Below are 26,913 nucleotides of genomic sequence, written 5' to 3'. Positions count from 1 at the left end.
AATAGCGTGCTCAACCATGCCCTTCCATTTCCATTCCTTTCCATAAGTACTCCAACACGCCATTTCATAGTGTCCTTTCTGCAAATGCCACAGTATATGAGCTAATAAGGTTATGTACGTAGAGAGAGTGGAGGGGGAAGGGGGGTTGACTTCCACATGTGAGACTTTTTTAGGCGTCAATCCCACTACAACTTTCCCCCACCTGTCCAGACGAGTCATAACAATGCTATATGTTTAGGGTTTGGGAATGTAAATCAGAAGATGGAAACAGTAAAGGTTACAGGTTCAACTTGAATTTTTAACAGACAAAGATGAATCCCCTGGTTATGCAAGATTTGTGCTGCTTGGTGGTGGTTGAAGCTGCAATAAGGTGGGCAGACAGTGTGCCTCAGGGGTAATCAAATAGAGGTCGACCGATTAAACGGAATGGCCGATTAATTAGGGCCGATTTTAAGTTTTCATAACAATCGGAAATTTGTATTTTTGGACGCCGATTTTTTTTTAAACATATATTTAAGCTATATTTAACTAGGCAAGTCAGTTAACCTCACTAGGATATGTGGAATGCTAGCGTTCCACCTGGCCAAAAGCCAGGGACAATGCAGAGCGCTAAATTCAAATAAATTACTATAAAAATCTAACTTTCCTTAAAACACACATGCAGGATAGCAAATTAAAGCCACGCTTGATGTGAATCCAGCCCACATGTCAGATTTCAAAAAGGATTTTTGGCGAAAGCAAACGATGCTATTATCTGCGGCTAGCACCTCTGTAAACAAAGAGAGAAAGCATATTTCAACCCTGCAGGCACGACACACAACGCAGAAATAAAAATATAATTCATGCCTTACCTTTGACGAGCTTCTTTTGTTGGCACTCCAATATGTCCTTTTGTTCGATTAATTCAGTCGATAAATATCCAAAATGTGCATTTATTCGGCGCGTTTGATCCAGAAAAACACCGGTTCCAACTTGCGTAACGTGACTACAAAATATCTCAAAAGTTACCTGTAAACTTTGCCAAAACATTTCAAACTACTTTAGGTATTTTTTTAAACAGTACACTTCAAGTGACCCTCGTTCAAGATGGCCATACTTCTTCATTACACAAAGGAAAAACCTCAACCAATTTCTAAAGACTGTTGACATCCAGTGGAAGCGATAGGAACTAAGGTCCCTTAGATATCTGGATTCCCAATGAAAACCCATTGAACAGAGAGTGGCCTCAAAAAAATCTGAATGGTTTGTCCTCGGGGTTTCGCCTGCTAAATAAGTTCTGTTATACTCACAGACATGATTCAAACAGTTTTAGAAACTTCAGTGTTCTCTATCCAAATCTACTAATAATATGCATATCTTAACTTCTGGGGATGAGTAGCAGGCAGATGAATTTGGGCATGCATTTCATCCGGACATGAAAACACTGCCCCGTCACCAAGAAGTTAAGAACACTTTCTTATTTTCAATGACGGCCTAGGAATGGTGGGTTAACTGCCTCGCTCAGGGGCAGAACAGATTTTTACCTTGTCAGCTCAGGGGATTCCATCTTGCAACCTTACAGTTCACTAGTCCCATGCTCTAACCACCTGATTATATTGCACTCCACGAGGAGACTGCCTGTTACGCGAATGCAGTAAGCCAAGGTAAGTTTAATGCTAGCTAGAAACTTATCTTCTAAAAAACAATCAATCAATCATAATCACTAGTTAACTACACATGGTTGATGATATTACTAGTTTATCTAGCTTGTCCTGCATTGTATATAATCGATGCGGTGCGCGTCGTTGCTCCAATGTGCACCTAACCATAAACATCGATGCCTTGCTTAAAATCAATACACAGAAGTAGATATTTTAGACCTGCATATTTAGCTAAAATAAATCTAGGTTTGCAGGCAATATTAACCAGGTGAAAATGAGTCACTTCTCTTGCGTTCATTGCACGCAGAGTCAGTGTATATACAACAGTTTGGGCCGCCTAATTTGCCAGAATTTTACGTAATTATGACATAACATTGAAGGTTGTGCAATGTAACAGGAATTTTTAGACTTATGGATGCCACCTGTTAGATAAAATACGGAACGGTTCTGTATTTCACCTAAAGAATAAACTTCTTGTCTTCGAGATGATAGTTTCCGGATTCGACCATATTAATGACCTAAGGCTCGTATTTCTGTGTGTTATGTTATAACTATGTCTATGATTTGATAGAGCAATCTGATTGAGCGATGGTAGGCACCAGCAGGCTCGTAAGCATTCATTCAAACAGCACTTTCGTACGTTTGCCAGCAGCTGTTTATGACTTCCAGCCTATCAACTCCCCAGATTAGGCTGAGGTAATCGATGTGAAATGGCTAGCTAGGTAGCAGGGTGCGCGCTAATAGCGTTTCACACGTCACTCGCTCTGAGACTTTTTGTCCTCCAATAATCGGTATCGGCGTTGAAAAATCTTAGTCTGACGACCACTATAATCAAAGTCAATGAAAACATGACCGGGAAACGAATAGTTTAAGGTCTCCAACCGACCAAAAGCTAAACAGACAGTCAAGATGGTTAGAGGGCATCGACAGAGTGCAGAGCTTCTGATGCCTTCTCGCCCATCCAACACAAACACAAAACATGCCGTTCGGGCACATGGTAGCTTTCCTGAACTGTAAATAGAAGCCGACATCCAGGCAAAGAATTCACAAGTGACTTGTGACTGACTAATGACTCATACATTTTACTTCCCGAAATATAACTTGATGCTTCAATGACGCTGAAATAGGGTGGAGTGCATCCATTTTGGGTACACATCGAGTGGAGTGCATCTCAAAATATCAAATCATTCCTAGTGTCTACTCCTTTCATAACTTTCCACACAAATTCAAAAGCACAAAAGTTAAATGTAGTGTTAGTTCAGTTGCCAAACGGATGTATAACCTCAAACTAACAAATCTCTCTGCTGAGCTGATCTGGAGGGACAGTGTGCTCGCTAACAATACCAAAATAATAATTTTAAAAAACATGCCTTGCATCCCTGACATCTTTCATATACTCTAATCATTGAACCCACCAGCTCCCTTGCTGGAGAAAAGTCAGAATTTCAGCTACAACCTACCATTGTGCTACTGTGTGCTGGTCCTCCTAGGGAAAAGATGTCTCACAGACTCACGCCTAGTGCCTGGAAGTTAAGAAAAGCTCAATGAACTCATACCTGCCAGAGGTCTGTCATCTGGTATGTATATCCTCTCTCTCTCAAAGTCCTTCCTCAGTCTACAACCACCTAGACGAGTACATCCAGTTCGGAAAAGTTCTGATCAATCGCAGCATTTCACTCCGCTCATAGTTGCACCCTCCTGCTGGTGAGTGAGTGTGTGTGTGTGTGTGTGAGGGTGTGTGTGTGTGTCTCTGTCTAGCTACACTGTGCGTACTCTGGCCAACATTCCAGTGCACTGCTCACTTCCTGCAGGCCTGGGAGCGTACAGGCCAGGGGTGGGGTGGTGTGAGTGAGTGGGTGACCCTTTCTTCCACCAGTCCTTCTCTGCAGACCATATACATGAACTCTGATGCAACAGGCTACAATTTTGACTAGTGGGGAGTAATATGCACGCAGCTCTCACTCCTATACCCTCCCTTTTTTTGATCTCCTTATTGTTACTACAATTATGATTATAATAATAAGTAATGTAGTTATTATTAGTAGGCTTTGTATAGTATCCTTGTATAACCACCATCAAGCTGTAGGCCTAAGAGCGCATCCTGTTTAGTTTTAATACCGTAACGTACTTAGGCCTATATTTCAATATATAGGCTAATGTATCAAGCAATTAACCATTAATTCGTTCATGCCACCACACAGCACATGAGACATTCATGCGTTGAAATGCAATCAAGCATTTTAGTTTTAAAATTCAATAACAAAGTGAGCTTTGAATAATTAGCTTAAACAATAAATAACCCGCAATTCACAAATGAATGCAACTGTTTTTAGTCTGCTGTAAGGCATATATATATATATATATATATATATATATATATATATATATAAATAATAAAGGGAACACTTAAACAACACAATGTAACTCCAAGTCAATCACACTTTTGTGAAATCAAACTGTCCACTTAGGAAGCAACACTGATTGACAATAAATTTCACATGCTGTTGTGCAAATGGAATAGACAACAGGTGGAAATTATAGGCAATTAGCAAGACACCCCCAATAAAGGAGTGGTTCTGCAGGTGATAACCACAGACAACTTCTCAGTTCCTATGATTCCTGGCTGATGTTTTGGTCACTTTTGAATGCTGGTGGTGCTTTCACTCCAGTGGTAGCATGAGACGGAGTCTACAACCCACACAAGTGGCTCAGGTAGTGCAGCTCATCCAGGATGGCACATCAATGCGAGCTGAGGCAAGACACACTTTCACCTTGGAAAGGGGAAAGGTACATTTTGAGCGTGGGTAGCGGCTGTCCGATTCTTGGCATTTTTCAGGTGGAGAGGAACGCGGGCCTGTGGCAACGATGCTCTAGACATGCATATGAGCTATGAGTGTTACTGACCCTGAGATATGACAGAATAATTAGGGCTAAGCTTCTTAAGTCACAGTGCTTCGTATTGACATTTTTTACATAAAGGAGCATTGTTTCAAGTCACCCATAGTCGGGAAAGCGAATCCCGTATGCAAGACTGGATTTCATTACTGCGTTTATTGAGACTAACATTTTAGACAGGGAGACAAATAATTCAGTCGGGGGGGACGAATAATTCAGTCAGTCAGTGAGCCTAACATTTCAGTCGATGACATTAATCATAGTTTTATTCACTTGTCTGCACCTGTAGTGTCTGTAGTCCAATGCACATATAGTCCTACTCTGATATAAGACACCCTTAGGTCAAAAACGTGATTACAAAATGGTCGACAATTTGATCAAATCCAGTCCCAACTTGCTGTTGTTCGTACCTGCTTCTTGGCAGGAACATAGACTCCTTGATGAAGACAGACCCGGACAGTAGGATGTACCAGCAGCTTCCGATGTCATCCGGGCTGTGAAGGAGAAAACAGAGAGAATTGAACTGGTGAATCGCAAATTCAAATTCATACCTGCACACACACCCAAGTGAAAACACAGACAGCATAATACATGTCACAGACAAACTCACACTAACCCTGAGCAGTACAACAGAGAGGATGACACACAAAGTTTTCCAACTTCCGAATAGAAAACTCCCTAGGTGGCAATTCCAGTGACGATAATGTCAGATTTGCTGTTTAAAGTAGCTGAAAGCAGCAGCAGAGGACTACAGTACAATGAGGGAGGATTCAATAGTACATTGAGAGGGTTTTCTGATAGATCTATTTGAATAGAGAACCATGGTTTGCCAAGAAAACTAACAGAAAACAGCCCATTGATAGTACAGATCGAGGAGGAAATACCAGTACCGACACATTACGGTGTGTCTACTGATGGCATCGACAGACGTGGTCACTCTGTTTCTAGCTCAGAGTCAATTTTGCAGTTTTGTGTGCGTGTTATTTCATACATTACTTGTTCAGAATGTTTCTCATTATTAACAGCCAAAATAAATTGGTGGCTATAAGATCGGCAATCACTCTACAGCATTTCAACCAGAAATGTGATTTTCCTAAATTGGATCCTTTGTTTGAACACCCCGAGGCAGTTCCATTCATCCCGGGGGCTGCTCCAAAACACCGCCGCAGGAGAATAGGAATAAAGAGTGGGCTTCTAGTCAGACTCAGGAGGTATGCATAACCTCCACCGCTTCCGAGTATATTGCTCGCTAATATTACCTTCCAGACTAACATTCTGTTTTATGGAATCATGGCTCTCTCAGGAACTACAGTCTCTGACCATTCAGCCAGTGGGGTTCCCCGATAACTCTCATTGGAAAAGAAAACTGGAGGTGTACATTTCATGATTGACTTCTTGCGGTGTGATTATGGTAACGTACAGGAACTTTTGGTCTCCCGGTCTGGAATACCTCACCATCTAATGCCGATTGCATTATCTTCAGAGATCATTTTCTTAAGTAACTGTTACTGCCGTGTACATTCTCCCCCCAGCCGAAATGTCTCTCAAGGAAATAACCTGGACTTTATACATTGCAATGTCCGTACTGTGAGACGCCTAACACAGCGCTACAGGGAGACAGGACGGACAGCTGATTGTCCTCGCAATGGCAGACCACGTGTAACGAGACATGCACAGGATCGATACATCCGAACATCACACCTGCGGGACAGGTACAGGATGGCAACTGCCACCTGAGTTACACCAGGAACGCAGAGTCCCTCCATCAGTGCTCAGACTGTTCGCAATAGGCTGAGAGAGGCTGGACTGAGGGCTCGTAGGCCTTTTGTAAGGCAAGTCCTCACCAGACATCACCAGAAACAATGTCGCGCCTATGGGTACAAACTCACCGTCGCTGAATCAGACAGGACTGGCAAAAAGTGCTCTTCACGGATGTGGTTTTGTCTAACTGGGTGTGATGGTCGGATTCGCGTTTATCGTCGAAGGAATGAGCGTTACACCGAAGCCTGTACTCTGGAGTAGGATCGATTAGGAGGTGGAGGGTTCGTCATGGTCTGGGGCAGTGTGTCACAGAATCATTGGACTGAGCTTGTTGTCATTGCAGGCAATTTCAATGCTGTGCGTTACAAGGAAAACATCCTCCTCCCTCATGTGGTACCCGTCCTGCAGGCTCATCCTGACATGACCATCCAGCATGACAATACCACCAGCCATACCACTTGTTCTGTGAGTGATTTCCTGCAAGACAGGAATGTCAGTGTTCTATCATGGCCAGCGAAGAGCCTGGATCTCAATCCCATTGAGCAAGTCTGGGACCTGTTGGATCAGAGAGTGAGGGCTCGGGCCATTTCTCCCCAGAAATGCCAGAGAAATTGCAGGTGCAATTGGTGGAAGAGTGGGGTAACATCTCATAGCAAGAACTGGCAAATCTGGTGCAGTCCATGAGGAGGAGATGCACAGCAGTACTTAATGCAGCTGGTGGCCACACCAGAAACTGACTTACTTTTGACGCATCCACCTTTGTTCAGGGACACATTATTTCAATTTGTTAGTCACATGTATGTGGAACTTGTTCAGTTTGTCTCAGTTGTTAAATCTTATGTTCATACAAATATTTACATGTTAAGTTTGCTGAAAATAAAAAGCAGTTGACAGTGAGAGAATGTTTGCTGAGTTTACACACACACGTTAAAAAGTATGAGGTCACTTAAAAATGTTCTTGTTTTTGAAAGAAAAGCACATTTGTGTCCAATAACCTTTTGTGACTAGGGGGCAGTATTTTCATTTTTGGAAAAAATAACGTTCCCATATGAAACGGGATATTTTGTCAGGACAAGATGCTAGAATATGTATATAATTGACAACTTAGGATAGAAAACACTCTAAAGTTTCCAAAACTGTAAAAATATTGTCTGTGAGTATAACAGAACTGATGTTGCAGGCGAAAGCCTGAGAAAAATCCAAACAGGAAGGGACTCTTATTTAGAAGGCTCTGCGTTCCTATGCGTTCCTATTGAGCAGTGAATGAGATATCAACCAGATTCCTTTTTCTATGGCTTCCCTAATGTGTCTAGTGTCACAATACATGTTTCAGGCTTTTATATTAATAAGTGAGCCTGAACGTCAACATTGCGTCAGTAGTCAGCTCAGTGTTTGGTGCGTAAAGGACAAATGTGGCCATTGTTTCTCTCTATCTTACCAAGAAGCCACCAGTCCCGGTTTAAATATTATCGAATAGATATGAAAAACACATTGAGGATTGATTATAAACAACGTTTGCCATGTTTGTCGATATTATGGAGCTAATTTTGAATATTTTTTTGCGTTTTCGTGACTGTAATTTCCGGGCGATTTATCAGCCAAACGTGAAGAACAAACGGAGCTATTTTGCCTACAAAAATAATATTTTGGGGAAAAAGGAACATTGGCTTTCTAACTGGGAGTCTCGTGAGTGAAAACATCCGAAGCTCAAAGGTAAACAATTTAATTTGATTGCTTTTCTGATTTCCGTGACCAAGTTACCTGCTGCTAGCTGGAAAAAATGCTATGCTAGGCTATCGATAAACTTACACACAAATGCTTGTCTAACTTTGGCTGTAAGGCATATTTTGAAAATTTGAGATGACGGGGTGATTAACAAAAGGCTAAGCTGTGTCTCAATATATTTCACTTGTGATTTTCATGAATAGGAATATTTATGTCCGTTGCGTTATGCTAATTAGTGTCAGTCGATGATTACGCTCCCTCGTGCGGGATGGGGAGTCAGAGGTTTTAAAATAAGCTCAAATTGATCAGAAATACAGTGTAGACTTTGTTAATGTTGTAAATGACTATTGCAGCTGAAAACGGCTGACTGTTTGGAATATCTACATAGGCGTACAGAGGCCCATTATCAGCAACAAACCACTCCTGTGTTCCAATGGCACGTTGTGTTAGCTAATCCAAGTGTATCATTTTAAAAAGGCTAATGGATCATTAGAAAAACCTTTTGCAATTGTTAAAACAGCTGATAACTGTTGTGCAAATTAAAGCAGCAATAAAACCGGCCTTCATTAGACTAGTTGAGTATCAGAATTTGTGGGTTCGATTACAGGCTCAAAATGGCCAGAAACAAAGACTTTCTTCTGAAACTCGTCAGTCTATTCCTGTTCTGGGAAATGGAGTCTATTCAATGTGAGATATTGCCAAGAAACTGAAGATCTAATACAACACTGTATACTACTCCCTTCACAGAACAGAGCAAACTGGCTCTAACCAGAATAGAACGAGTGGGAGGCCCAAATGCACAACTGAGCAAGAGGACAAGTACATTAGTGTCTAGATTGAGAAACAGACGCCTCACAAGTCCTCAACTGACAGGTTTGTTAAATAGTACCCGCAAAACAGCAGTCTCAACATCAACAGTGAAGAGGCGACTCCGGGATGCTGGCCTTCTGGACACTAATGTTCTTGTCCGCTTGTTTAGTTGTGCACCGGGGCCTCCCACTCCTATTTCTGTGGTAGCCATGCTGGTTAAGCGTGCCTTGAATTATAAATCAATCACAGACAGTGTTAGCAGCAAAGCACCCCCACACCATCACCGCCATGCTTCACAGTGATTATGACACATGGAGATCATCCGTTCACCTACTCTACGTCTCACGACACAGTGGTTGGAACCAAAAATCTCCAATTTGGACTCATCAGAACGAAAGGACAAATGTGTCCATTGCTCATGTTTCTTGGCCCAAGCTGGTCTCTTCTTATTAATGGTGTCCTGTGGTAGTGGTTTCTCTGCAGTGAAGGCCTGATTGATGCAGTCTCCTCTGAAAGGCTGAGGTTGCAATGTGTCTGTTAATTGAACTCTGAAGCATTTATTTGGGCTGCAATTTCTGAGGCTGGTAACTCGAATGAACTTATCCTCTGCAGCAGAGGCAACTCTGGGTCTTCCTTTGCCGTGGCGGTCCTCATGAAAGACAGTTTTATCATAGCGCTTGATGGTTTTTGCGATTGGACTCGAATTAACTTTCAAAGTTCCTGAAATTTTCCCAACTGACTGATTTTCATGTCTTAAAGTAATTGACTGTTGTTTCTCTTTGCTTATTTGAGCTGTTCTTGCCATAATATGGACTTGGTATTTTACCAAACTGTTTTCTGTATACCACCCCTATCTTGTCAGAACTGATTGGATCAAATGCATTAAGGAAAGAAACTCCACATTAACTTAACAAGGCACACCTGTTAATTGAAATGCATTCCAGGTGACTACTTCATGAAGCTGGTTGAGAGAATGCCAAAACTGTGCAAAGCCGTCAAGGCAAAGGGGAGACTACTTTTAAAAATCTCAAATATAATTTGATTTGTGTAACAGTTTTTTGGTTACTACATAAGTCCATATATGTTACTTGATAGTTGATGTATTTACTATTATTCTACAATGTAGAAAATATTGAAAATAAAGAAAAACCCTGGAATGAGGTGAATTCAGACTCAACTTTTTCCACATTTTGTTACGTTACAATCTTATTTAAAAAAAATCATGACACACAATACCCCATAATGGCAAAGCGAAAACAAGTTTAAAAAACAGATAGCTTATTTACATCAGTATTCAGACCCTTTGCTAAATTGAGCTCATGTGCATCCTGTTTCCATTGATCATCCTTGAGATGTTTCTACAACTTGATTTGAGTCCACCTGTGGTAAATTCAATTGATTGGACATGATTTGGAAAGGCACACACCTGTCTATATAAGGTTCCACAGTTGATAGTGAATGTCAGAACAAAAACAAAGCCACGAGGTTGAAGGAATTGTCCATAGAGCTCCGAGACAGGATTGTGTCAAGGCACAGATCTGGGGAAGGGTACTAAAACATTTATGAAGCATTGAATGTCCACAAGAAGACAGTGGCCTCCATCACTCTTAAATGGAAGAAGTTTGGAACCACCAAGACTCTTTCTAGAGCGGTCCGCCCGGCCAAACTGAGCAATCAGGGGAGAAGGGTCTTGGTCAGGGAGGTGGCCGAGAAACCCGATGGTCACTCTGACAGCGCTCCAGAGGTAGTCTGTGGAGATGGGAGAACTTTTGTCGCAGGAGTAAAATAATACTGCAGCAGGAGGATTTGATTATTAAAAAATAAATACATTCTAACGGGAAATCAGTTTTGATAGGACCTACACAGTAGTAGGACATTTATGTCAGGTGATGTAGAATTTGAGCGAGCGAAAGAGAAAGACCACTGAAGAGAATTGATATCAATTCTGTGGCGCAGGGAAATTGTGTGACAACAGAGTGAACAAATGAAGACATAATACCTCTCTATAAGTTCAATGGCCACATGTTTCACTTTGTTATGGGTTTACTCATCTAGTCTCTACCAAATGACGCTATAACAAGGAATAAACTGCTTCATCATCATAATTCTGTCTTACACTAACTACCGAGCAGATTGCCGCGGCTGCACACCCTGTACATGCTGCAGGTGCTATTAAATTGCTTGTCTTGTCATTGGGTTCCCTTTAAATCTAGTGCTAATCGGCCAGTCGTGTGTAATTATTGGTCAGTGTGTTCATCGAGTCCCACCAGCAGAGAGCTCTGAAAGGTAGTCTGGAGGAAATCCATTCGTTGGCAAATATGGCACACCAAAGGTTTGTGTCCCACTCACAACTAGAGGTGGGACGGATGGGGATGAATGCATGGCCAAACAAACAGACAAGTGAACATGCACAAGTATGTTCATACACACACACATATAAAGACAGAGTGAGAGATTATACTGAGTGAGAGCTTCTCATCACAAAGTACAAAGCAATGCCCCCCACCCCCCTCTTCCTTCTCTCCATACCTTCACTCTGGAGCTAATAAGGCTGAGTGTAGCACACCCTACAGATGCAGTGTGAATCCTGCTTCCCTCCCTCTCCCCATCTCTCCCCTTCACCGTTTTCCCTCCTTTCCCTTGATGCACTTGTTCCCCCTATATCGTCCTCATCTCCTCCCTCGCAGTCCAAATGAAAATGTTCAATTATTAATCGCTGGCACGCAGAGGCGCTCGCTCCCTTGCACATCGCTAAGGAGGAGAGGAGCACAGAACACAAAGTAGTAGGAGACAGGAGAGTCTTATGCGCCACGACAGCTTGACTGAACTGGGTCATGAGCATTTTGGGAGAAACAATCGTCTGAGAAACGCTCAGCAATGACAAGCCCGAACACCACATATCATCTTCAGACAGGATGTAAGGTAGGAGAGAAGCTGAGGGTCTTTGAGTGTGTTAGAAGCTGGAGAAGAACTGTTTTTTTAATAAACATCAATATTCTCATGAGACCCTTTATGAAATGATGATTAAATGATGTTGGAGTGGGGGGACAGAAGGAGCCTATTTCCAAAGGGGTGTGTCTGATAAACTACAGTATACAGTGCATTCAGAAAGTATTCAGACACCTTCCCTTGAAACGGGTTAGGGTTAAATGGTTGGAACTTCAACACGAGGTGAAGAAATAAACTCACCTTCCTTTAGACCAGAGAGACGGCAAGCTGAAGCTCATGACCATCGTGGTTCGAATCCTGAATAATCAACACGAGGTATGGGTGAGGAGCGCACCTCTCAGACAATCATTTAGACAGCTGATTTGCTGTCGCGAGTCAAATATCTAGAGAAGTGAATGTAAGTGAGACTATCCTACTACGCTCATCACCGGGAACCGTTGACACAGCTGGCTAGCTATCTTCAAGAGTGAACAACAGTAGAAGATAGGAAAGGGGAGACCCCTTCAGGACAATCAAAGCCATCCAGCTTGCCGCTCTAAAGGTCAACAATCCTCCTAATGAGGGCTGGTTCCGACCGAAAAAAGGCACTCGCACGTAAATATATTGATGATTTATTATTCCAAATGGGCGGTGGTTTGTGTGCAAACCATATGATTAATGTGAGAATATCTCTGAAATGTATCGACGATGTGTCTTTTTTTCGCTCTCCCCTCTACATATCGTTGCATAAAAAGTCACCATATTGTAAAAGTCTGCTACGGACCTTTGTCTCGTGTTTTAAGTGTGTATGTTATCCTGTTATTATTTAAATAATAATAGTAAATAAATAATTCAACCAATTCGTTTAGTACTGAATCATGAGTAAGACTGGGTTTATTGCAGATGCATGAGGTTACGACTGTTCAGAATGATTTTATGTTAAGAGGTAATGATTAATAAAATGACTGTTTAGCGATGTAATAGACATATCTTATAGAATTTAATTTGGGAGACGGTAATTCTTTTTAAAAAACTCTTCCGTGGTGCCTCAAATTTTGAAAGAGTTAGTTGTTAGAGGATTCATTTAAATTGGGTAAAAATTAAACAGTTAGTGGATTAAATAAATCAGATTAATGAAAGTAAAGTCACAACAGGGGTATCTTCTGTAGCTTGTCGAGGGAAAAAAATATTTAATCCATTTTAGAATAAGGCTGTAACGTAACAAAATGTGGAGAAAGTCAAGGGGTCTGAATACTTTCCTTGCAAAACTATTCAGACCCCTTGGATTTCACCACTTTGTGTTACAAAGTGAGATTAAAATGGATTTGTAATTTTCTATCAACAATTCAAACGAAATAGTCTGTCAATGTGGGAAATATATATTTTTTATATAAATAAAATTGCAATCAATAAAATAGTTGTTGCTTAAGTATTCAGCTTCCTGAGTCAATACATGTTAGGAAAACCTTTTGCATCGATTACAGCTGTGAGTCTTCTAGGGTAAGTTTATAAAAGCTTTGCACACCTGGATTGTGCAATATTAGCCCTTTATTCTGTAAAAAAAAATTGTCACGCTCTGTCAAGATGTAGGGGTCATGGCTAAACAGTATTTTTCAAGTCTTGCCACAGTATTTCAAGCAGAATTAAGTCAAACTGTAACTTGGACACTCAGGAACATCCGCGGTCATCTTGGTAAGCATTTCCAGTTGAAATTTGGCTTTGTGTTTTAGGTTATTTTCCTGCTGAAAGGTGAATTCTTCTCCCAGTGTTTGGTGTAAAGCAGACTGAAGCAGGTTTGCTCTACCATTTTCCCTGTGCTTCACTCCATTTGGTTTCTTTTATCCTGAAAAGGTATTTGCTGATGTCAAGCATACTCATACCATGATGCAGCCACCACCATGCTTGAAAATTTAGCCCAAAAAGTATATTCCTTTGCAATGTTTTTTTGCAGTTAGTGCCTTGATGCATACAAGATACATGTTTTGTAATATTTGTATTCTGTATATTTATATTATCGGGGAGTCACGACAAAGTTGATCCGTCCTCAGCTCCCCCTTCACAGCCATTTAACTCTGTAGCGGTTTTAAAATCCCCAATGGCCACATGGTGACATCCCTGGGCAGTTTCATTCCAGCCCTGCAACTCACTTCAGAAGGACAACTAACTTTGAGGTGTCTAGTGGTTTAATAACATAAGTAACTTGACCATGCTTACAGAAATATTGAATGTCTGATTTGTTATTGTTACACATCTACCAATCACTGCCCCTTTTATGATGCTTGAAATTCAATACATGATGGAGGGACCTTACAGATGTTGCTTGGGGGACAGAAGGGTCATTTATTTTTGTACATGTAACTTTGTGATTTGTTAAGCCAAATTTGACTCCTTTACTAACTTCATCTTGCCGGGAAAAAAGGTGGCTGAATACTTCGAATGCAGCGACTATGTTACATTTTTTCTTAATCTTAAAAATAAAACAATTAAAATGGCCCACTTTGACAGAGTATTTTGTGTATATTGTTGATAAAAATGACAAGTCCATTTCAATCCCACTTCGTAACACAAAATGTGGAGAAATCCAATTGCAAGGCAAAAGTTAGTGGCAGTTGATGGCCTTATTTCTATTACAGCATATTGGATGACTGTCATTCAGATTCCATTCACTAACATCAATAGGTTTAATCTACTACATGATACTCAAATTTGCCCTATACACATGAGATTGCTAAAACCTAGCCTACAAATGAAAGTTTTTAACATAGGTGCACAGGTACAGAGACAAATTGGAGTAATCAAGGTGACAGTGACATATTCAATACCACCTTGCACACTCTTGCCAGCATCTAGCAGATCTAGGGTGTAATCATTAGTCCAAACAGTTGCTAACATTTTGCAACAAAACCAAGTTTTCTTTTGTTGACAAATTTAGGTAGGTCCAGCCCCGTTTTGTTCCGTTTGCTTCCATTTAAGAAACGTTTCACAAAACAGAATCCACAATAACAGTTCAATTTTAAAGACATTTATTTGTTCAAAACCATTCAACTAGCATCTCACTGAGTCACTTTTGATTGGATGGACAACATGTCAGTTCACACTGCAAGAGCTCTGATGGGTTGGAGGACGTCCTCTGGAAGTCATTATAATTACTAAGTCTTTGGGAGGGGGTGAGAACCATGAGCCTCCTAAGTTCTGTATTGAAGTCAATGTACACAGAGGACAGAAAATAGCTGTCCTCTGGCTACACCAGGGTGCTACCCTACGGAGTGCTGTTGAGGCTACTGTATATCTTTATTGCAAAACAGGGTTTAAATCCGTTATTTGGTGACATAAAACTATACTAAATATATTCATATCTAAAAAATAAATAAAAAATGTAATGTTTCACTATTTTGATCAAATTCACTGCGTAGGATGGTCCTCCCCTTCCTCCTCTGAGGTGCCTCCACTGTTTGCAGTGTTTTATATGATGGTTTTTACTACAGAATACTGCTAACCCCAATACTGACATGACACTCCCCAATTCCAACAGAGACCATCACTCATTGCCATCAGCCAATATAGCCTCAGCTGACACATTGAATCAACAGTACGGTGTGTTTCCTCCATTAGAGTGACGTTTCTCATAGTAAACAAAAATCTGCACATTCAGAAGGATGGAAATGCAATGTTCCTTGAGCGTTGTTTGGATGGGACATGCTATTTCTCCCAGTTCTTTTCCCATATCAGATGACCTTGTTTCCAGAAGCGAGCGGGCGCATTCCCGGCTGATTACAGTAGGACCCTATTGGGAGTTGGAGCTGGTGAGGGGAAAACTTTCCATCAGCTGCATGCGAGTTCTGCACACACACAGGGGACGCAAGGCGCGCACACACACACAATGACCTGGGTTCGAGCACTACACACACACACACCAGGGAAGAGGGAAACCCAGAGATGAGGACTGCTGGAGGGTATAATCAATTCCTGTCAAGTGTAATACTCTTGGTTTATAACCTGATGTACTAAGATGGCAGTGTATCGCCTGTAGCACACACACTATCAACCTCAGGTTTGGACAGAATGGGAGTGGATGTAAGATCAGTGTTGCTTAGCCTTGTAACAATTGACTGTCCACCTCCCTACGCATAACGTGCCGTCTACTATTGACAGTATGTCTATGATTGACAGTCCATCACCCTATCCAAAATGTGCTGTCCATGCTTTCATCTCAGGAACTGTGTTTACCTTAAGGGCACCACTACAGCTAAAGATTCTTAATCAGATTCTCCACAGGGAGAGACTGCATCTTATTTTCCCACTGTCTGCTCCCAGCACTTATCCAGGAAGAGAACCAGAGTATGAATATCTACAAGAGGAATCCCCTACCCTGGGCCAAAATATTCATGCATGCATACATACTACACATGACCACCGGCAGACGAGTGTACACACACACAGTGGGTAGAAAGAGACTGCTGAAAGTGTTGTCACACTAGCCCTAAGCTACCAGCAGGGTACCAGACACCACCCCCCCCTCTCATCCCCCCACTGCTACTTTTGGCCAATGGGAGAAACTCTCTCTGTGTGTGTGTGTGTGTGTGTGTGTGTGTGTGTGTGTGTGTGTGTGTGTGTGTGTGTGTGTGTGTGTGTGTGTGTGTGTGTGTGTCCTGACTATAGGACATTCTGGAATAGCAAGTCCAATGAAGCAAGTCCTATAATCAGTTCCCTCTTTTAAAAAAACTGAAGAATCAGACCTTTTTAAATTTTCACCTAAAATGACATACCCAAATCTAACTGCCTATAGCTCAGGACCTGAATCAAGGACATGCATATTATTAATACCATTTGAAAGGAAACACTTTGAAGTTTGTGGAAATGTGAAATGAATGTAGGAGAACATAACACATTAAATCTGGTAAAAGATAACAAACATGTTCCATCATCTTTGAAATGCAAGAGAAAAACCATAATATAACATTGCATTTTGAGCTCAATTTTTGATTTTGGCCACTAGATGGCAGCAGTGTGTGTGCCAAGTTTTAGATTGATCCAGTCAAGCGTTGCAATACTGCACAGTATTTTGTATCAAGTCTGCCCAAATGTGCTGATTTGTCAATTGATACATTTTCAACTTCATAACTATTGGTAACATACAAAAATGATATGGTAATACAACATTTAGGTTTACACACACTCTCACAGGAATGTCATACATGGTAGCAGGGTAGCCTAGTGGTTAGAGCGTTCAAACCCCCGAGCTGACAAGGTACAAATCTGTCGTTCTGCCCCTGAGCAGGCAGTTAACCCACTGTTCCTAGGCATTGTCATTGTAAATAAGAATTTGTTCTTAACTAACTTGCCTAGTAAAATAAAGGTAAAATAAAATAAATACATGATGGATCCTTAGTGTATAAACTAACTTTCACACATCTAGATGGCCGAGCTGGGTGGGTGTGGAGCCAGAGGCAGCAGGGGTTCAAACTGTAGAACCCAGTTCCTATATTTGAATTTAAAAATAGATTTTACCAAACAAAACTATGCTACATTTTATCTCTAGGACCCTCAGGATGACAAATCAGAGCAAGATTATTGAATAAAAGTATATTATTTACCTTCACAGGTGAATGTATCAAATCAGTTGCCGTGATAAATGTTTTTTGTTTTACACTCTCCTCAAACAATAGCATGGTATTTTTCACTGTAATAGCTACTGTAAATTGGCCAATGCAGTTAGATTAACAATAATCTTGTCTAGGTCCTTGTCTAGGTCCTGGAAACTTTGCTGTTTATTACAACGTCATTCTAGTCACATTAGCGCAAATTAGCATCAACCGTCCCAATATTGGGACACCGATCTCGTAGAGGTCAATCAGATGAACCTCCGTCTCCTGCACCTATACGTGCGTGTGCACACGGTTTTCTATAAAAGGTCATTATTTCTCATCAGACATGGATGACAACAGCAAAACCTCTTGTCAAGTGTGTGCGTCTTCCAGTCAGTGTGTGTGTGTATATGCAGGAGGGTCTCAGGCTCTTAGCATCATAACAGGATGTCTTGGGGTAGAACAATGGAGTGGACGGTGCCATCGGGAGAACTAAAACTACACAGTCGGGAGAACTAAAACTACACAGTCTGGAGAACTAAAACTACACAGTCATGCTCCAAGCAGTTTCAACCGTCTCAAGACACACCATTATCTTTTTATCCGTCTCAATTGGAAGACAACACACAGAGGCTTACCTCAAATGGCCTAGCTAGCCAGGAACTAACCATCAAGACAAGGTTCTGGTAGCCATTAAAGCTTGCATTTTGTTATCAACCCTAACTCAATGACTTGTCAAGTAGGCCAAATTGAAATGTTCCGGACGAACTTGCAGGTCTCTCTGCTTCAGTGGTTTAGATTCACGCCTAGGCAGCACAGAGGGTTTCTGGTGACCGTGCTGATGCACACAGGCATTTGTTTTTGAAATCATTAATTTTGCTACACGTCATTAACGGGGCATAATCGCAGCTTGTCAATAAGTTCGACTCTGACCATGTCTTGTGTACAGGCTTCCAGCAGAGAATATCTAGACATGATTTATTAAGAATGTGTACCTACATACACGCACAAGGGTACTTACTAATAGAGCACTTCATTGGCTTCGTGTCTTTCATAGCGCACTGTCTCACACATTATCCTGTAGGAGAGAGAAGGAAGGAAGGACAGAGGAGAGGAGTGGTGTGAGAGGGGGAGGAGAGGGGTGGGGCGAGAGGGGGGAGGAGAGGGGAGGAGATGAGAGAAGACAACAGTGACAGCAAAGTTAACAAATACAATAGAACAGATGGATGGTTGAGTTCACTAAAGTTTAGTTTATCGAGTTTGTAGAAGCTCTCTACTGAGTTTACCTTTTTAAGAGGAAGGAAATGTCAGTATTTTAAAAGTAACTTGTGTGCCTTGGCATTTGTGAAACTTTCTTAGTAAACAGCGATATCAAAACACACAAACTCCAAAAAACAGCCCAGAGCATGTCATGCATATTATTGTTGCTCAAGGATTCAAAACAAACAGGAGAAAAACAAGTCTCTGAGAACTAGCTACCACAGAGGAAAACTTTCCTTTAAGGTGTTACCATCTAATAATACTTTTAGTCTCATCAGGGTATTGTGCAACTGCTAATCACAAACCATCCATGTAATTAACGAGTATAAATTCATGTGTAATTCATTTGATCAATCTGAATCAATGTGGGAGCTCTCACCTCAGCTGGTGTTCTCGGAGGTTAGACAGGGCCTCCATTCCATGCAGATAGGAGTAGACTATCTCCAGGTCCTGTGTGAAATAGAGGAGATGCGTCAGTTTATTAGCATTTTAACATTATGATTTTACCGGGTGCAGGGTGTTGGAATATCATGGGGTAAAGGTCAGCGTGTTAACAGTAGACAGACATGAAGAGTCAGCAGTTCTAAGAGCCAAACAACCTTTCTAAAATGACCAGTGCTGTCACTAATACATACAGTACCAGTCAAAGTTTGGACACACCTACGCATTCAAGGGTTTTTCTTTATTTTTACCATTTTCTACATTGTAGAATAATAGAAGACACCAAAACTATAATATAACACAGAATCATGTAGTAACCAAAAAAAGTGTTCAACTAATCAAAATATATTTTAGATTCTTCAAAGTAGCCTTTGCCTTGATGACCGCTTTGCCCGCTCTTGGCATTCTCTCAACCAGCTTCACCTGGAATGTTTTTCCAAAAGTCTTGAAGGAGTTCCCACATATGCTGAGCACTTGTTGGCTGCTTTTAATTCACTCTGCGATCCAACTCAACCCAAACCATTTCAAATTGGGTTGAGGTCGGGTGATTGTGGAGGCCACGTCATCTGATGCAGCACTCCATCACTCGCCTTGTTCAAATAGCCCTTACAGTCTGGAGGTGTGTTGGGTCATTTCCCTGTTGAAAAACAAAATGATGGTCCCAGTAAGCGCAAACCAGGTCGGATGGCATAACGCTGCAGAATGCTGTGGTAGCCATGCTGTTTGTGATTTATTTAGAATTCAAGAAACACAGAGTGTCTCCAGCAAGCATCATCACACCTCCTCCTTCATGGGAAGCACACATGCGGAGATCATCCGTTCACCTACTCTGTGTCTCACAAAGACACAGCAGTTGAAACCAAAAATCCCAAGCAGTCTCCTCTGAACAGTAGATGTTGAGATGTGCCTGTTGCTAGAACTCTGTGTTTATTTGGAATGCAATTTCTGAGGCTGGTAACTAATGAACTTATCCTCTGCAAGAGAGTTAACTCTGGATCTTCCTTACCTGTGGCGGTCCTCATGAGAGCCAGTTGTATCATAGCGCTTGATGGTTTTTGCAACTGCACTTGAAGAAATGTTCAAAGTTCTTGAAATTTTCCGGATTGACACCTTCATGTCTTAAAGTAATGGACTGTTGTTTCTCTTTACTTATTTGAGCTGTTCTTGCCAAAATATGGAATTGGTATTTTACCAAATAGGGCCATCTTCTGTACACCAACCCTGCCTTGTTACAACATAACTGATTGGCTCAAACACATTAAAGAAAGAAATTCCACAAATTAACCTTTAACAAGGCACACCTGTTAATTTAAATGCACTCCAGGTGATGACCTGATGAAGCTGGTTGAGAGAATGCCAAGAGTGTGCAAAGCTGTCAAGGCAACGGGTGGCTACTTTCAAGGACCTCATATACATACATATATGATTTGTTTAACAATTTTTTGGTTACTACATGATTCCATGTGTTAATTTGTAGTTTTGACATCTTCACTATTATTCTACAATGTAGAAAATAGTAAAAATAAAGAAAACCTGACAGACACGTAGACAGACACACCTGCTCTGCCATTCAAGGCAACATACTTAGAGGCCCAAAGAAAATGCTGGCGCAAAGCACCTAATATAAGATACATTTTAGAGACCAAAAAGGTAACAGGACAGGTGGTGCTTCCTTTCATTTGTCTCAACTTTGTCAGCTGACACCAAAGCTCTAGGCTCTGAAACCGTCTGACACCAAGGTGAATGAATGGAGAGGTCAACCGGTTTGAAGCACCTCAGGTTAGAGTTCAAAGACTGAGAAAGGGGAGCTGGTGTTTGGTTAAAATGACCTGCGGGTCGTACCAAAGTGTGAGTTACTACAAACAAGACCATAGATCAAATCTGTTGAGCAGATCAAAGCTGAAATGTGATGTTTTGCAAGTTATTATTTGAACAATCACACATGAGTTTAACGTATGCCCATTGAACAGACAAGGTCTATAGGCTATTATGCAAAGTTCGGGCCTATCTTGGATATCCTATGTCCCATCAAAATACACACATTCATGCAATACAAAACACTGTTCAGACCGTTGTTGAATTAGAACTAAAAAAACTTTACTAGGTTGGCCTTCAAAGCTCCATAGACTGGGTTACCTCGACCCATGTTACATCATGCAGTGATATGCCCAGCCTAATAGACTGGGTTACCTCGACCCATGTTACATCATGCAGTGATATGCCCAGCCTAATAGACTGGGTTACCTCGACCCATGTTACATCATGCAGTGATATGCCCAGCCTAATAGACTGGGTTACCTCTACCCATGTTACCTCATGCAGTGATATCCCCAGCCTAATAGACTGGGTTACCTCTACCCATGTTACCTCATGCAGTGATATCCCCAGCCTAATAGACTGGGTTACCTCATGCAGTGATATCCCCAGCCTAATAGACTGGGTTACCTCATGCAGTGATATCCCCAGCCTAATAGACTGGGTTACCTCTACCCATGTTACATCATGCAGTGATATCCCCAGCCTAATAGACTGGGTTACCTCGACCCATGTTACCTCATGCAGTGATATCCCCAGCCGAATAGACTGGGTTACCTCGACCCATGTTACCTCATGCAGTGATATCCCCAGCATAATAGGCTGGGTTACCTCTACCCATGTTACCTCATGCAGTGATATCCCCAGCCTAATAGACTGGGTTACCTCATGCAGTGATATCCCCAGCCTAATAGACTGGGTTAACTCTACCCATGTTACCTCATGCAGTGATATCCCCAGCCTAGTAGACTGGGTTACCTCTACCCATGTTACATCATGCAGTGATATGCCCAGCCTAATAGACTGGGTTACCTCTACCCATGTTACCTCATGCAGTGATATCCCCAGCCTAATAGACTGGGTTACCTCGACCCACGTTACCTCATGCAGTGATATCCCCAGCCGAAGACTGGGTTACCTCGACCCATGTTACCTCATGCAGTGATATCCCCAGCCTAATAGACTGGGTTACCTCGACCCATGTTACCTCATGCAGTGATATCCCCAGCCGAATAGACTGGGTTACCTCATGCAGTGATATCCCCAGCCTAATAGACTGGGTTACTTCATGCAGTGATATCCCCAGCCTAATAGACTGGGTTACCTCATGCAGTGATATCCCCAACCTAATAGACTGGGTTACTTCATGCAGTGATATCCCCAGCCTAATAGACTGGGTTACCTCATGCAGTGATATCCCCAGCCTAATAGACTGGGTTACCTCATGCAGTGATATCCCCAGCCTAATAGACTGGGTTACTTCATGCAGTGATATCCCCAGCCTAATAGACTGGGTTACCTCATGCAGTGATATCCCCAGCCTAATAGACTGGGTTACCTCATGCAGTGATATCCCCAACCTAATAGACTGGGTTACCTCATGCAGTGATATCCCCAGCCTAATAGACTGGGTTACCTCGACCCACGTTACCTCATGCAGTGATATCCCCAGCCTAATAGACTGGGTTACCTCTACCCATGTTCCATCATGCAGTGATATCCCCAGCCTAATAGACTGGGTTACCTCTACCCATGTTCCATCATGCAGTGATATGCCCAGCCTAATAGACTGGGTTACCTCGACCCATGTTACCTCATGCAGTGATATCCCCAGCCGAATAGACTGGGTTACCTCGACCCATGTTACCTCATGCAGTGATATCCCCAGCCTAATAGACTGGGTTACTTCATGCAGTGATATCCCCAGCCTAATAGACTGGGTTACTTCATGCAGTGATATCCCCAGCCTAATAGACTGGGTTACTTCATGCAGTGATATCCCCAGCCTAATAGACTGGGTTACTTCATGCAGTGATATCCCCAGCCTAATAGACTGGGTTACCTCATGCAGTGATATCCCCAGCCTAATAGACTGGGTTACCTCATGCAGTGATATCCCCAGCCTAATAGACTGGGTTACCTCATGCAGTGATATCCCCAGCCTAATAGACTGGGTTACATCATGCAGTGATATCCCCAGCCTAATAGACTGGGTTACATCATGCAGTGATATCCCCAGCCGAATTATAGCCTTATGTTCTGTTCTGACGTCGCTCACTGATTTGTATACTGTGTGGGCCTGATAATTCTGCTTGGAGACTGGCTAGGTTCTGGCACCATCTACTGTACAAGGACAGGACAGGCCAATTTATTTGGGAGTTAACATAAAATGGCACAGTACATTGAAACAAATTATCCAGCAAGATGATATGAATAGAAATTGATACCAAAATAAGACAAATTGACATTCGTATAGTTGTGACAAGATGTAGGCCTAGTAAAATATGAGAATATGACTACAAAAGGTGCTATACAATGATTTTAAGCAAGACAGATACTGCCAATGCCATTTTGGGGAGGGATAATCTGGACTCATTATGCCTCAATGTTGCTTACATAGAATGAACCGTGAACATGTGGATTCACACGGGACAACAAAACTCTGTTGATTGATAGCTTATCTGACATTTTTCAGTCTTCCCTAAAGTAGGCTTAATCACAGATTTGAGAGGTTGGTAGGTGAACACACTAAGGTGGAAAACTTGCTTTGACTTATCCAATCACCGACAGTAAGACTATAACCTAAAGGAAGGGTTGTAAAGAAGACTCCAAACACAAGCGCACAAGTCTAATTTCCCATTGCCATACATGGAAGCATACCTTACCAAGAATGACCACTAGGTGGCATGCTACTGGTGTGTTTTCCCATAGGCCTTCTATAGCACAGTGTGGGACAGAGCGCCACTCTTACGCCACTCAGGAATTGAGAGAGACAAATATGCAGACCCATCAATTGTGGCTTTGGTCTTAAATATTTCAGATTGACTCTTGAGATTAGCTCCATGGAAAGAATGCGAGGGACACCATTTTTCCACTGCCTCTCGCTACCATGCTACCATTCATTTTCCGGTTTTGTGTTTTTGGATTGGATAACGTTTGAGATGTTGGGGCCAATATGTCCAAGTTCATCTGGTATTGCGTATTGACTGCAATGACTGTATAGACTCAAGGTAGGGGAGTGGGATAAGAGTCAAGCAATGTCAAGTTTGAGAAGTGTGTGAGAGAGACAGCGAAAGAGAAATAAAGCAAGCATTTGATGAGGGTCCTTAATAACAGTGCTATTCAGGCACATTTTTGAAATACCAGATGTTAGTCTATGAGGTCTGGGACATTTTTCTCTGTTGACATCCAATTCCTGCTTATTTCCTTAGTTCAGGGGGATCTAAATGTTTCACTACACCTCTGGATCTGAGTCAGACAGTAGCAGTGTAGTGTGCCATACAGTAGGCAAACTATCAGAGGTATTTCCTCCCAGGACATTAGGGCATTAGCCAACAATGATAGCCTTGTGTTCTTTGTTTTGGGGGCCAATATGACCAAGGCTGCCTCTCCAGTCTCCATTATCTATGGTTTGTTGTGTAACTCCATGGGCAGTAGGGTACAGAACAGGGCTCTGGGCCAACGTGTCGATAGACATGACAATCAGTTGAGCAGAGAGAGTTCCAGGAGGAAATGAATGTTTAGCTAAAACCATGCACGTTCACTGAGATCCTGGATTCAAGTTAAGGAGGCCTATAACATGATCATTTAGATTCAAGTTATGATGGGAACTAAGCTTATAACATGAGGGTGAAGAATTTACAACATTGGAGTAAAACATTTTAGAGCTTCCAGTCAGCAATTGTCCACTTGACCTCAAATCACTCCCTTTCACTTTCAATAAAATGGGAATAACATGAGGGTGAAGAATTTACAACATTGGAGTAAAACATTTTAGAGCTTCCAGTCAGCAATTGTCCACTTGACCTCAAATCACTCCCTTTCACTTTCAATAAAATGGGAATAACATGAGGGTGAAGAATTTACAACATTGGAGTAAAACATTTTAGAGCTTCGTCAGCTATCGTCCACTTGACCTCAAATCACTCCCTTTCACTTTCAATAAAATGGCAAGGACACGAACAACAAAGCCTCATTTAAATTCTAAAACGGCAGCCACACCTCATCTCAAATCCACTGATGTGTCTGCAAACAAGACAGGGAGCTTTCATTGTCCGCTCCTTTCAATGGTCTGAATGAGTATTTGGTACATTCATTTGGGTCAGCGTGAATGCAAACCACCCTGCTTCTTATCACACTGACACTGTAGGCGAGTCATCAAAACGTGGGGTCACAACCTTAAAGACCTATGGGGAAGGTAAAGTCCTGTGCGGAAGGTAAACTTGGACTTACAAAGAGGACAGCAGGTGGTCTAGTGGTTAATGTTGGGCCAGTAACCGAAAGGTCGCTAGTTCCAATCCCCAAGCAGACAAGGTGAAAAATCTGTCAATAAGCCCTTAAGCAAGGCAGTTAACCCTAATCGCTCCAGGATCACCACTGATAATACAAGCACCCACCAAATTATGATTTATTACTATTATAAACCTCATTGTCTTAACTAAGAGACGTCCAATGTCGTAACATATGAGCCTATATATTATAATGATACAATATCTGAGATTGCTGTGAGAATTTTAAAATGTGGGATAGGCCATTGTGGTTAATGTGGCTTTTGGTTTCCACAGGATATTAAAATGATATGGCCAATAACATGTCATAAAACACACCATGGGATGAGTGTAATGAGCACTTCATTGGGTGCATTGACCTTACAAAGGGAAGTTACATAATACCCACTCCTGTCATTGGTTAAGACAGTGTTACCATCATAATCTCCATCACTCAGTCAACAGTAGCATTCAGTCAACAGTAGCAGCCTCCAATACATCGTAAAATAGAGATTTTAAACAGCTGATAGTCAAATGGGATTCATCTCTTTAGCAGATCAGTCATCACCTTGAAGGAAAGAACAAAGGATGTATTTTAAAAGTATTCCTCAAAAGTATATATCAGGAGACAGTCACTCAACTACTGGGCATACATGACAGAGATACACCAACAGTAAGGCCACGTGTGGGAAAGCATGGGTCTGTCACTAATGAGTTGTTGAGTTGTTGCAAACATCAAGTTCTGTGAGCCACATCCTGTTAGCATGCCTTGTGTAACTAGTCTGGATCTCTACTCCATCAAAACAAATGTGTCATCGACCAGTTAGCTCAGCTATTAGCATGTCTCCTCCTTAAGATGCCGGTGTCCCCGATCCCTGGCAGGCAGGCAAGTCAAGAACGTGGCTTTTTAATCTGGGACGCTTCGCACAGAGATTGTGGTTCTGTTGAGGTGAAAAGCTGTGAAAAGCATTAATTAATCTCCTGCGACTCAGAGCAGAGCCGTGCTAGATGTGCAACAGATCGCTAACTTGTCACCGGCTGAGAGTGATGATTTCGCCATATCTTGAGACGTGGCAACAAGTTCATAGCTCAACCTAGTGATCGGTGATGTAGTGGAACAAAAAAAAGAAGAGAAAAACAGCCCCATTATCAGTATGATTGCTGCCATTTTGATTTCCGACCTTGTTCCTTAACCAGGTTAGGCCTCTAATCTGATCTTCCATCCCACCAAGCAGAGTCCCAGTGTCAATGGATCCCCTTACCATGACAGTAGAGGTGGCCATCTTGTGTGTCAAATCAGGGGTGAAGACTGCATTCCTCAGATGACAGTGCCGAGACAAATAACACACAACGCCTATGCTATGCCCTCCACCGCTCCCTAACCTATGGAGGGTATGACATGTCGGGAGGAAGAGGCATCTGGGTCGTCCAGTAGTTAGAGAAGATCTTGTGCCTGGATACATTCTGGTGCTAGCCAGAGACTGCTCACTGTTAAGTCTTACGGTAAGACTCCAGAATAGCTAATCAAATGGCTACCCAGACTATTTGCATTGCCCCCCTCCCCTT

At 41.9% G+C, this 26,913-nt stretch overlaps 1 protein-coding gene across 8 annotated transcripts in view; it reads right to left on the bottom strand.

The window, feature by feature from the left end:
* Nucleotides 1–26,913, bottom strand: part of LOC135526508 (rap guanine nucleotide exchange factor 2-like) — a 168,765-nt gene that overhangs the window by 100,993 nt on the left and 40,859 nt on the right. For all 8 annotated transcript variants that reach the window (XM_064954942.1, XM_064954936.1, XM_064954937.1 and 5 more), the window contains exons 2-4: nt 18,984–19,054; nt 18,366–18,422; nt 4,946–5,029 (exon numbers count right to left, since the gene is read on the bottom strand). In XM_064954942.1, coding sequence (XP_064811014.1) covers nt 4,946–5,029; nt 18,366–18,422; nt 18,984–19,054 — 212 coding nt within the window. The remainder of the gene's footprint in view (nt 1–4,945; nt 5,030–18,365; nt 18,423–18,983; nt 19,055–26,913) is intronic.

This window comes from Oncorhynchus masou, chromosome 32, assembly GCF_036934945.1.
Source record: "Oncorhynchus masou masou isolate Uvic2021 chromosome 32, UVic_Omas_1.1, whole genome shotgun sequence".
In the NCBI taxonomy this organism is placed as follows: domain Eukaryota; kingdom Metazoa; phylum Chordata; class Actinopteri; order Salmoniformes; family Salmonidae; genus Oncorhynchus; species Oncorhynchus masou.
This window is presented reverse-complemented; position numbering and strand designations above follow the sequence as displayed.